The 12,598-nt window shown below is 38.8% G+C and overlaps 1 protein-coding gene across 2 annotated transcripts in view; it reads left to right on the plus strand.

The window, feature by feature from the left end:
- Positions 1–268: 268 nt before the first annotated feature.
- dhx38 (DEAH (Asp-Glu-Ala-His) box polypeptide 38) overlaps positions 269–12,598 on the plus strand; it is a 29,690-nt gene continuing 17,360 nt past the window's right edge. The window contains exons 1-20 of one of the 2 annotated variants that reach the window (XM_088334470.1): positions 269–417; positions 525–853; positions 1,461–1,639; positions 1,733–1,858; positions 3,942–4,104; positions 4,216–4,334; positions 4,443–4,516; positions 4,716–4,871; positions 4,941–5,102; positions 5,187–5,294; positions 5,748–5,866; positions 5,961–6,098; positions 6,174–6,360; positions 7,362–7,547; positions 7,632–7,772; positions 7,855–7,965; positions 10,149–10,265; positions 10,357–10,464; positions 10,541–10,653; positions 10,731–10,939. In XM_088334470.1, the coding sequence (XP_088190596.1) occupies positions 528–853; positions 1,461–1,639; positions 1,733–1,858; positions 3,942–4,104; positions 4,216–4,334; positions 4,443–4,516; positions 4,716–4,871; positions 4,941–5,102; positions 5,187–5,294; positions 5,748–5,866; positions 5,961–6,098; positions 6,174–6,360; positions 7,362–7,547; positions 7,632–7,772; positions 7,855–7,965; positions 10,149–10,265; positions 10,357–10,464; positions 10,541–10,653; positions 10,731–10,939 (2,842 nt within the window). In that variant the 5' untranslated portion in view covers positions 269–417; positions 525–527. The remainder of the gene's footprint in view (positions 418–524; positions 854–1,460; positions 1,640–1,732; positions 1,859–3,941; positions 4,105–4,215; positions 4,335–4,442; positions 4,517–4,715; positions 4,872–4,940; positions 5,103–5,186; positions 5,295–5,747; positions 5,867–5,960; positions 6,099–6,173; positions 6,361–7,361; positions 7,548–7,631; positions 7,773–7,854; positions 7,966–10,148; positions 10,266–10,356; positions 10,465–10,540; positions 10,654–10,730; positions 10,940–12,598) is intronic. The other variant, XM_088334471.1, reaches the window with a different exon arrangement.

Raw genomic sequence — 12,598 nt, forward strand, 5'->3', positions numbered from 1 at the left:
TGCACTTAAAATGGTGTTAAACACATTAGTGTTGTAATAAAATCATTAAAAAAAAAACATTAAAAATAGGATGTTTATTTTTTTCTCCATAAACCATGACACCAAACATGTTGCTGCAAACAAAAAAAACAAAAAAAAAATCACCCATCAACTAACTCGAGGGGAGGGTTCAAATATTCAACCGCCATGACACAAAACAGAAGGGAAAATAACAATTTTAGTTTGGTGCCTTTGTCTCTCTGTCATTTCCTAATCGATAGGAGGCAGCACTCAACCTAACCTTTCCAGTTCGCTTGCATACAGTAGTAGAAGAAGAAGGAAGCGCAATGGCGGCTCACTTGTCTGTAAACAGTTGCGTTCTGCTGACGAAAATGATGTCTTAATAATTGTTTCTTTCTCAGTCGCCACTAAGATTCGGTAAGTTTTACGCTGGACTGGTGCTGTCAGTGACGGTATAAACAAGAATGTCACATGTAGTACAACGTTGACAACACACTACTTTATGTACACATTTCTTTTCTCAGATAATGGAGGACGACGACTCAATGCATAGATTGGAGGGTACTGATTCGAAAGTTCAAGTTGGAGGACTGATTGTCAAGAAAAAGAGCGCTGCTACAGAACACCATGTTTTCCGGGCCCCTACCCCTCGGACATCTCTACTGGGCTTGGATCTGCTGGCGGCTCAGAAAAGAAAGGAACGAGAGACCAAGGAACCGAATGAATATAGTGGTGAGGATGGAGCCAGAAAAAAATCTAAGGTCTCCTCTTACAAAGACTGGGAGGAAAACAAAAGCGATTCTGATTCTGATGAAGAAGATGACGAGAAAAATGGACAAGACAAAATAGAAAAGTAAGTAACAAGTTGAACACAATAATCCTGATAGTTGTGATATTTTACTACTGCAATATGTATTTATTCATTTGTGGGTTGTAAACTGATTGGACTTAAGTTGACTTTAATCCATATTTTTGAATGAAGTATTGTTTGTCCCCAAAGGTTAACAATCATTGACCAGAACTTTGTCATATTCTTTGCCAGTAATTAAAAACATTATATTATTATATAATTATATAATTTTTGTATACTGTTACAGTATTTTTATTGGTGACAACTCAAAAGTTACAAATATTAGTATAAAGTCTAGATTCTTGGAACATTACCGTACGTTATCATGAGCACTGTTGCTCATCAATTCTGTTGTTATTTTTGAACCTCAAAGTGTGTTCCTTGAAAGATTAATGCGAGAGGTGTGCTTTTATTTCTAGATCCAGGACAATTTAATTTTTGAACAAACGCTTTGCAACCCTATCACCCGGAATAGTCACCTCATAAAATATGAATGTTTATGTGATAATTGCACAGTATAAAGTCGGCAACAAGGCATTAAAAACCGTTCGGCCATTATATGTTCAACCTTTTTATAACTATCTTTTCGTTTCTTTTTCCACTATGTCAGCAGGAAGTACCGTACCAGTGGATCAGAGACCCCTTCCAGTCCCGGTGGAGTTAGCGAGGAGTTCCGTCGCCGACACGAGCAGAGAGAGAAAGACAAACGTGAGCTGGGTGTCTACATCTCCTCTAAAGATGACAAGAACAGAGATAAAGATAAGAGCAGAGATCGTCACAGTGAAAGAGGTGATTTCCAAGCAGTATTGTCTTTGTAGCTGATTTTAACCTCTGCGTTATGTTACTCATATACCGATTGTATTTTATGAAACACGCGAACAGGCAGCTCCAGTAGCCGTTCGGATCGTTCGCACCGCAGTGACCGTTCACAGAGAGAGGTCTGGTCCGATCGCATCAGTCGGGGCAGCAGGCGGGATGAACCACAAACACCTCAACAACGGCCTAGAGGTAGACCATTTTTCGAAGTCACCAGTAGTACAAATGCACACAGCCTTCAACTACTACTACTACTACTACTACTACTACTACTACTACTCACTTTCTTTACTGATAGTATGCCAAGCAGAGTTTAGATCAGGCCTAAAAAAACAGTCTGAACCGGCTCAGGCCAAAGCCCGACCAATTAAATTGATTTGCAGTAGGCAGGAATTAGATCATAAACCACAGCAGCAGTATGTCCCTGAAAATCTAGCGCAGAAGAACAATGACCGGTGGATAATAGACAGGAAGAAGTTCTTTGATATACCATTGCAACATATCAGATAGATAGATAGATAGATAGATACTTTATTCATCCCCGCAGGGAAATTCACATTTCAGTTTATTTATTTATTTATTTATTTATTTTTTGCAGACCATGGTTTAACGTGGTCATAACTACTCGGAGCCTCACATCTCAGTGAGTCGTGACAAAATACAGATACTGATTTAATCTCGGTGGGTTTTTTTCACATCATTGCCAACGCTACTAGCTTTAACACATACGATTACATTAAAGTCTCAACACTTTTATTTATGAAAATTTCATGGCCCGCATTTTTTGTATCAATGTATCCCATAGTATTTCATGCAGCAAAAAATGCAAGATTTCTTATGGTTAAAATTACTTAAATATTTTTATGACTATGATAAATGTATTTGCACACCACAAAATAATGCTGGAACACACTTTGTTTTAGTATACATTTTTGAAACGGAACAGCACTCCCACTGGGAAAGAGAGAGAAGCCTGGCCCAAACCTTAACGTAATGATTGACATTTTAGAGTTTGAAATCTGGGTCAAACTATGGCTGGGGCTTAAGATTTTCCCGCTATTGCAGGGTTGTCAAACTCAGTTTGGCTCTGTGGCTGAATCCAGACTTTTTGTTATCCGGTGGGCTGGATCAGTAAAAGAATGTAAAATCCAAATACATTTTTAGCTTTGTTTTTTTAGTATTATGCTTTATCATTCAGCCTACCTCATTAATTTTTCCTACATATTTTAATCACGAATGTCAAGGCATCAACAAACACAACACATTTATGTACAAATAATGATCAAAAATATTTTCATATTTGGCAATAATGTATTAACTGGTTTATTTTAATAGTACAGTGAATGCAATTTAACACCTAAATCAAGTCACTCGCCTCACAAAATAAAAACTGCCTTCTAGTGGCCGGAGAGAGCATTTGATATTGTCATTAATATCAATGTTGTGAAACATTGTATGCAATGAGATTAGACATGGCACTCCTTGGTAAAGCATGGAATAAATACATTTATTAAAAGAATCATAGCTGTTGATCGAAATGACCTAGAGCAGGGGCGTCCAAATTCTTCAGAAAGCGGGCCAGATTTAGTAAGCTGAAAATGTGTGACGGCCCACTCAGCCTGGCATTCTCCAAACAGTCTTTAAAAAAATTCACCCTTCCTGAAAGATTTTGTAGTGCTGCGGGATCAGAGTCCGACCTCGTAGCTTGCCTATGTAGTATTTTAATTTGACTCAGGGTCTCCTGAAAAAGCACTGCAGTGCCATTAAAACAGCTTTTATTTGCTTCCCCTTTTTACAGCATTCGTTTAGTTATGTTTTTGTAGTGAGCATGTTTTGTTTGGTATTGTCTGTTGATATTATATTCTTTGAAAACAGCCACAGTCTTACAGCAAATTAGGCAGAAGCAGATGTTTAGTATTTGAGAGGAAAAATACTCCAATTTCCACTTGTCCTGGAAGCGGTGTTTGATATGCCTGCTCCAATGCCATGGTAGTTTTCATAGTGAGGTCAATAAGCAAACTAGTTCTTTTACCTTCAGTTGGACTTCAAGGATATCCAATAAATGCTGAAAAAATCCCTATTTATTATTCTGTGGTAGTTGAGTGGCGCTTGTGTAAACAAACAATGACATGGCGGTTTCATACTGCACTATCGACAATAGCACTGGTGATAGAAAAATAATTTCTAAATACATACATTGAAAGTACAAACATTACAAAGCCTTTCTAATATAGTCACCATAATAAAGACAACAAATGCTTTTCATCCCTAACAGATGGTTCCACTCCTTCACGTTCCAACTGGGAAGAAGACGACAGTGGTTATGCCAGTTCACGGCATTCCCACTGGGAGTCTCCTTCCCCTGCACCCTCTCCAAGAGAATCAGACCGCTCAGAGCGAGGACGACATACTGGCCGGGAGAGTGAGAGAAAGGACAGGTGAATATTTAGTACTGAAATTTAAAAGGATTTCTAACAAGTATCAACTTGAAGACAGATTGTATGTAAAACTAACATTTTATTGCATTGTCATCTCTGCTCTGACTCCAGGTCAGTTAGAGGCCGTTACGCAGAGGACACCCCCCTGCCGACCCCATCTTACAAGTACAATGAGTGGGCCAATGACAGAAAGCATTTAGGTTCTACACCTCGTTTATCACAAGGAAAAGGTATGAAATCATACCCTCAATCCCCATACCCTTAATAGAGTAAAGCAAGCAATGTTATTAATAGCGGTAATGCACACTCTAAATAAACAACTAATTTGATTTTGGCAGGTAAAAAGGAAGGTGGGACTGGAATTTCATTTGACAATGAGGATGAGAAAGACCAATGGGAAGAAGATCAGAAGGTTGGTTTATGAATCTGTAAACATTAGGGATGCGTTGGTACGATTTTTATTTGCAAGTGAATGCATCTAGTTCTTCAACAGTACCGGTTAATGAAAATTACTAATGCCATTCTTTTTTTCAATCTTGGGCAAAACTCTGTATCCACATTATCAATATTTCTTTTGTAGTTTTTAATTCTGGTTCAACCGCTGTTTGCAGCAAGCCGACAGAGACTGGTACATGATGGATGAGGGTTATGATGAGTTCCACAATCCTTTTACGTCCACATCTGATGAATATGTGAAGAAGAGAGAGCAGATTCTTCAGAAGCAGACTCAGAAAAGAATATCAGCCCAGAAACGCCAGATCAACGAGGTACCTTAACACTAGTGTGTGTGCATTTTTTGCTATGCTTCGCTAACAGGGTATGTTCTCTGTCAATAGGACAATGAGCGATGGGAGACCAACCGCATGTTAACAAGTGGTGTGGTGCAGAGGTTAGAGGTAGATGAAGATTTTGAGGAGGACAATGCTACCAAGGTTCATTTGCTGGTTCACAATTTGGTCCCCCCCTTTCTGGATGGAAGAATCGTGTTCACCAAACAGGTAAATAAAGATATGCTTGGCTTCACCCAGTGAAAACAGACAATTTCTGTAGTGAGTATTTTTTATTCTGCTTTTTCAACACAGCCTGAGCCAATCATCCCTGTGAAAGACCCCACCTCTGACTTGGCCATCATCTCCCGCAAAGGCAGTCAGCTTGTTCGTAGACATCGTGAGCAGAAGGAACGCAAAAAGGTAGGTTTACAAACATTTTAACGGAACACTGTATATTATTTAGTGCCTCTCTGTGGTAAAAAAACAGTTCATTCCTAAAATTGAAAACAATATAAATGTGCATTTTTTTAAATACTCATAGGTTTAAAAATGTATGTATTTTGCATAACATGAGACTCACTTAGAAGGAGCTGACATGCTTTTCCTTCATCTTGCTGCTCGGTTACCCCCAAAACCTCGTAGGCTGTGCAAAAAATGTGGAGAAATTGTGGGGTTTGGTCATTTTGAGTCTCCATAGTTTGTATTCTTCCCTGTGCTTTGTCTCATTTGTTTTCAGTTTTATTACACTAATAAAGATACATCTAGTGGTTAAAGATTACAGATTGTCCCTTTAAGTGTTGAGTTGTATTTTTTGTGTTTAAGCTTGAATTTGTTTAATTCAAAAAGAAAATGTTTTGAAAAAATTGCATTCAGGCACAACACAAACACTGGGAATTGGCAGGCACAAAGCTTGGGGACATCATGGGAATCCAGAAGAAAGAAGATGATACTTTCAGACAAGAAGTTGGCGAGGATGGAAAAGTGGACTACAAGTTGGTCTCCCTTAATCTTTATATGTGGTGCATATTTGTTCAACCAATCGCTTTCAAATTATTTAGTTCTGTTTCTTTGTGCATGATTTTGTAGAGCGGAACAAAAGTTTGCTGATCACATGAAAGAAAAGAGTGTGGCCAGCAGTGAGTTTGCTAAGAAGAAAAGCATTCTTGAGCAAAGACAGTACCTGCCCATCTTTGCTGTTAGGCAGCAGCTTCTTAACATAATAAGGTTCTTGCATTTAAGTATGTTTTACCACTCATACTTTGAATACTGTTATTGACCAACTTTTCTTCCTGCCTACAGGGACAACAGCATTGTTATTGTTGTTGGCGAAACAGGCAGCGGGAAAACCACACAGCTAACACAGTACCTCCATGAGGATGGCTACACTAGCTATGGAATGGTGGGCTGCACACAGCCCCGCAGAGTGGCTGCCATGAGTGTGGCCAAGAGGGTCAGCGAAGAGATCGGCACAAACCTAGGAGAAGAGGTGATGGCAAACTTGCTAATTATGCTCCAGCTCACCGACTACTTGAAAGTAAAATAGGAATAGTATTGCTCACAAGCTAGATATGTCTCTTTTCATGAGTATATCTGGCTTGGAGATAGAAGTAAGGAGCACAGTAATCTTCCCTGAGACTTTCCAATTTTAGTGTGTGCAAAGGCTGAGGTAACACAGTATGCCAACTGTTTGGTCCAAATGATAAATTTTAATCTACAGTTTCACTCACGGAGTGACACCATCAGACCACTTTTTGGCTGTATTTTTTTAGAGGAAATCCTTTATATTCAAGCTAATTGCACAATCTATTTTCGCTGTTGGGACACTTTATGATAAAAACCCACATAACAAACCGTAAACACCAGGAAACACTAGAAAAGCACCTGGAGAAATTTGATTGCGTGAGTGGTAGGGGTGGCCGTTTCTCTGCATACATGGTGCACTACCCTAACTATATCTGTATCCTTCTCCTTTACAGTTTTTGTGACATGTTTACAAAATAATTCTGCTTGCACCCTGTTTTGAAACCATTACTACTACTACTCTAAATAAATAACAATTTATATTTTAACTAATGCGTATTTAAAACATTTTTTATGATACCCAATCTGTAATTTTTCAAATCAATATATCTATATCTATATATATATATATATATATATATATATATATATATATATATATATATGTATATATAATTATTATTTTTTAATGACATTTGAAATGATATTTTTAACTTGGAGGTGCTAAATAATACACAATGTCCTTTTAAGAAGGTCTTCAATCTTTTTGAAGCTCCCACCTGCCTCTTATTGATTGATGCAAAGGGTTACTAGTTTGTAAGCTAGGTGTTATTTCTGGGTAACCTGGTGCCACGTTATTGACCCTTGCACTATATTTTCATTTTAATTTGTTCCTAAAAACAAGGACGATGTAAATTTTTATTTTAAAGTTTTCTGCGTTGCATGTGTGTGGAATGTGTCTTACAGGTGGGCTACGCCATCCGTTTTGAGGACTGCACATGTGAGAAAACAATGATCAAGTACATGACTGACGGTATCCTGCTGAGAGAGTCACTGAGGGAGTCGGACTTGGACCACTACAGCGCTGTCATCATGGACGAAGCTCACGAACGTTCGCTGAATACTGACGTGCTCTTCGGTTTACTTCGGGAGGTTCGTTCCCCTGTGCTACCAGGCTTGGTTTCCAATGCATACAAAAATTGTGATTAATTTTCTCTTTTCTGTCCCTGCTGCCAGGTTGTTTCTCGTCGCACAGACCTAAAACTCATTGTTACTTCAGCTACAATGGACTCTGACAAATTTGCAGCATTTTTTGGCAACGTGCCTATATTCCACATTCCAGGCAGAACATTTCCAGTCGACATTATGTTCAGCAAGGTTTGTTTACTTAAGTACTTTGATTTAGTTTTATTTTTGATTGTTTGACATGTTTTGTAATCCTAAATTTTATGCTGTTTAGACTCCGCAGGAGGACTACGTTGAGGCAGCAGTCAAACAAGCCCTTCAAATCCACCTCAGTGGCCTGATAGGTGATATACTCATCTTCATGCCGGGTCAGGAAGATATTGAGGTGAGTGGGAACGTAGCAATTTAAAGTTGCATGCATTTATTGGCCTATAACTTGCAGTTTAGGGGTCATTAAGTGATTTGAATACACGATTGATTGACCAATTAATCCCAAGGGATGATTATACTATATCTGTTAAGATCGTCCTGCCTTTTGAAACACCACACTAGTTTTTAAAATAAATAGTTCGATGTGGAGAACTGGTGAAAGACCTCGTAATGATCTCCTAATCTGAAGTTGGCTGATGCGTCATTGCCGCCTACGGGTCGCGCCCAAGAGGACAGGTGCATGCTACACCAAAACAGGGCAACTATGAAATGTGTTTCTGTGCAAGTATTACGTATCAGTTATGGACATTTATTATGGGCTATGCGAAAAAGCAAGGCAGCGTTCCTCGGGGTTAAATTGTAATTCGAAGTACTTCCTGCAACTGAAAATGTATGCTACATATCACTGTCATTTTTACACAGGAGAGATTTAAATATATCAGCCATTTACTCAAGATCTTAAAATAATATGTACATTAACATAACATTAAAGAATACATACATAAATAGCACTCCCCAAAATATATGATTCGTACTGGGTTTTTGTCCTTTAATGGTACTGGAGAAATTGGAAAAATTAGCTTTCCATGTCCTTAAAAAGTGCTTGAAGTTGGCTAATAAAAGGTGTACAAACCCTGTACAAGACAATTTCTGTTAATTCTTTGTACCATACTTAGAAGTTGACGATATTTTATTCAAGACACACTCACCTCCAATTACTAAGTTAAATTGGCATCATCCATCCATTATCTGCATCGCTTATTCTCAGTAGGGTCGCAGGGGTGCTGGAGCCCATCCCAGCTATCTTTGGGCAGTGGGCAGGGGACACCCTGAACTGGCTGCCAGCCAGTCGCAGGGGACACAGACAGACAACTCGCTCGCCTAGGGAAAATTTGGACTGGCCAATCAACCTGACATGCATGTTTTTGGAATGTGGGAGGGAACCGGAGTGCCTGGAGGAAACCCACACAAGCACGGGGAAAACATACAAACTCCACACGGGAAGGTTCGATCTCGTGATCTCAGAACTGTGCCGCAAACGTGCTAACCATTGCCTCGCCGTGCTGCCCAAATTGGCATCATGTTCATGTTTAATATCATAAGAAATGTATGAATACATGACACTAAAAAAGACTAGGTGAGAGAAAGAAACGGTTAAAAGTCGAATAACTCTAACAGAAAAAAGAGAGAGAAACAATACAGTTGCCGTAACTCTAGTTATGGAAGAATTTCCTTGAAAAGTAAGGTGACTGGATGTTATTTTAATCAAACCACTATTCCCTTTTTGCACCAATTTACGCAATCTCAAACATAAATTCCGACCCTGGTCGTAGAGGATCTGGGTTCGGAAAAGCTCTAGAAGAAGACCGGTGGACAGTTAGTTGGAAGAAGGAAAAAAAAAGTATTCCGCTAAAGTCGGTGATATAATTTTTTATTTTTTTTTCGAGATGACAATGCAGTTCGCAATCGTGAAGTCCGCTTCTTGGCTGCAGAGCAAGATTCACAGCATTCATCCATTGAACTGGGCCTGAGGAAACAATGACGTGGCCTTTTTTCTAACTCTACCCTGTGATTTCTGGCAGCTGAGTGGAAGCATTTCTACTTGCGCACTGTTGGAAAATGAAAATAAATGGTAAAAACAATATAAAGTTTGAGTAGCTATCATAGAAGGTACACAAAACAGACTGAGGGTGTTCGTAACCTTTCGCTTCCACTTTCAGAGTGTCCGAGCTGGGCATTTCTAAATAGGGGCCCCGAAGATGTGATTTTTAAGTCACTTTGAAACAAGTTACCCAACATATACAAGATTATATAACAAATAGACATTCGTCATGTTTTATGGTCAAAAGTACACTACTTGAGTACTTATTATTTGTAAAAGTGTAGGCTTTCAGTAATTCAGACACATTAGAAGTTTGATTTTAAACCTGGTCCGTCAAAAATGTTTGTCCAACAAGAAACTGCTCAAGTGGCATCGACCTTACAGTTCGGATCCAAAAGAGGATAATACACAGATTTGCTCCACATCAAAGGGAGTATTCCTTTATTTATTCTTATTTTGTGAAAATGGTAAAGCGCTCCCTTATATTGTTGCCATTGATTAAAACTATTCTATAATGATGATTGATGTTGTTGCAGGTAACGTCAGACCAGATTGTGGAGCGACTGGAGGAATTGGATAATGCTCCCGCTCTGGCTGTGTTGCCCATTTACTCCCAGCTGCCCTCTGATTTACAGGCCAAAATTTTTCAGAAGGTTAATTTTTATTTCTCCCCAAATTGTGAATGTTTCTTTCTGTGTATTTAATCTGAACGGTCACCACAACATTTCTTCTTCACTCTTTTAGGCCCCAGATGGTGTTCGAAAATGTATAGTTGCTACAAACATAGCAGAAACATCCCTTACTGTAGATGGAATTATGTTTGTTGTGGATGCTGGATTTTGCAAACTTAAGGTATTCTTTTACTTCAAATACTTTTTGTGAATAAATGTGATAAGAGGTAGATCTGTAATTATGCATTTTTGTTCAGGTGTTCAATCCTCGCATTGGCATGGATGCTCTCCAAGTTTATCCCATCAGCCAGGCAAATGCAAACCAGCGTGCTGGTAGAGCAGGTCGCACAGGGCCTGGGCAATGTTACAGGTATTATTTTTTTTCAATTGAAAATTGAAGAGAAGGTTGTTTTTAAATATATATTTGAACCACGTCTTTCCATCCAGGCTCTACACTCAGAGTGCTTATAAGAATGAGATGCTGACCACCACCATACCAGAGATCCAGAGGACAAATCTGGCCAATGTTGTCCTCTTGCTGAAGTCATTGGGTGTTCAGGATTTGCTCCTTTTCCACTTCATGGACCCGCCGCCAGAAGACAACATGCTCAACTCTATGTACCAGCTTTGGATTCTGGGAGCGCTTGATAACACTGGTGAGTGAAATTAATCGTGATCTCATGTAACAGCACTTCTAAGTATTATTTCTGAAAGTTGTGAATCACATCCATGGTCTGTTGTCCGAGGCCCTCAATTTTACTATTTTGTTTAATAGGTTAATACATTTTCTCACATTTCGGAAAAATTAGCTGTTATGAGGTCAAAAAGGGTAGCCTACATAAATTGTGTAGATCTGAAGAAAACATTTTTTGATGGGATGGCTCTTCGTGAGATTATGTAGGGAATGAACTGGGTGTATGAGGCGGTGGGTTTGAATTGAAATAAGTGTAGTTAATGCAGGTGGCAGTAGTTGCCTGTTTTTGTTGTTGTTTTATTTCATTGATCTTCAAACCAACGTTTCTCTTTTAACAAGGGAACAAGATGAATGGGAAATGAACCTATACATGCTTTAATACCCTTGTCACTTCATCGGTACCATCTTTGAGAATTTTTGCGTCACTTTTTAGAATATTCAAAACCGCTCTAACATACTTGATTTGTCAAAGCTCTGATGGCCATTTGACAAGCATTCTTAATTGGTATAGCAAAAAACACTTGGGCTGACAGCAATTAATTTACGACATGAATGGCCATAAAATGACTTGCATTTATACAGTTTACAGAATTAAATGAAATGACAACATAGCCTATGCACAAAACTTTAATGCAGGATAATCAAAAAATGCAAGATATCAGAAAAGTCCATGGAAATGCTACAGGACCTGTTAATTTTCCACACGATTGAGAGTAGTACCTAATGTACCTCTTGGGATAATCTTAGCTTGGTTGTTAGCCTGGTCTGGTCTGGAGCAGGCTAACTGTAGAGAATAGATCACTGTAATGATTGAGGAGAGTTATATTTAACCTGCTTTTACGCAGCCTACTTGAGGCTAAATTCAGCCAAAACAACATGCATATCCAGGCTTAATCCATCATTATGAAATGATCTGAAATGATCTGCATTTATACAGTGCTTTTCAAGTCAATGACTTCCCAAAGCGCTTTACATTGTGCTTCACATTTCCCAATAGCGGCCGTGATCTGTGCAGCCATGTAAGGCGCTAACCTGCTTATTGGGGATATTGGGGGTTCAGTGTCTTACCCAAGGACACTTCGGCATGTAACACGGACAAGCCGGGATTCGAACTGGGATCCCTTAATCCTAAAACGATCGCTCTACCTCCTGAGCTACTGCCGCCCCGTGTGCGTGCGTGGTGCCTTTTGCACATCACTGAAACTGTTTCGACAGAGCTCAATATTTTGTTCTCTTGATCTGTGTTGTAGCAACATATTTCCTCCACACCCTTTCCATTTTTTAACCTCTGACCAACTTTCATGCCTGATAACGAGAAGAGCTTTTCCGGTCCATAACGTCCGTTTAAGAGGAAGGGTGTCTGGAAAAAAAATGGGGATTTGGTTCCATCTAGTGGTAGTTTTCCAGATTACGTTTTACTAAATTTTCATTTTCTAGTTCTGCATACAATCTGATGTTTTCCAATTTATGTTGATATTGGTGTTTTGACATTTTAGAACACATTAACATTGATAAAAAAGGTCTATAACTTTATAATTTTTTTTTGTTTTGGAAATACATCAATCAAATGATCAGTTTATCAGAAAATACTAGAAGAAATGAAATGTAAATGGAATTTGGT

The sequence above is a fragment of the Urocampus carinirostris genome, chromosome 4 (genome assembly GCF_059441175.1).
Source record: "Urocampus carinirostris isolate Australia breed hairy pipefish chromosome 4, RoL_Ucar_1.0, whole genome shotgun sequence".
NCBI classification, from domain to species: domain Eukaryota; kingdom Metazoa; phylum Chordata; class Actinopteri; order Syngnathiformes; family Syngnathidae; genus Urocampus; species Urocampus carinirostris.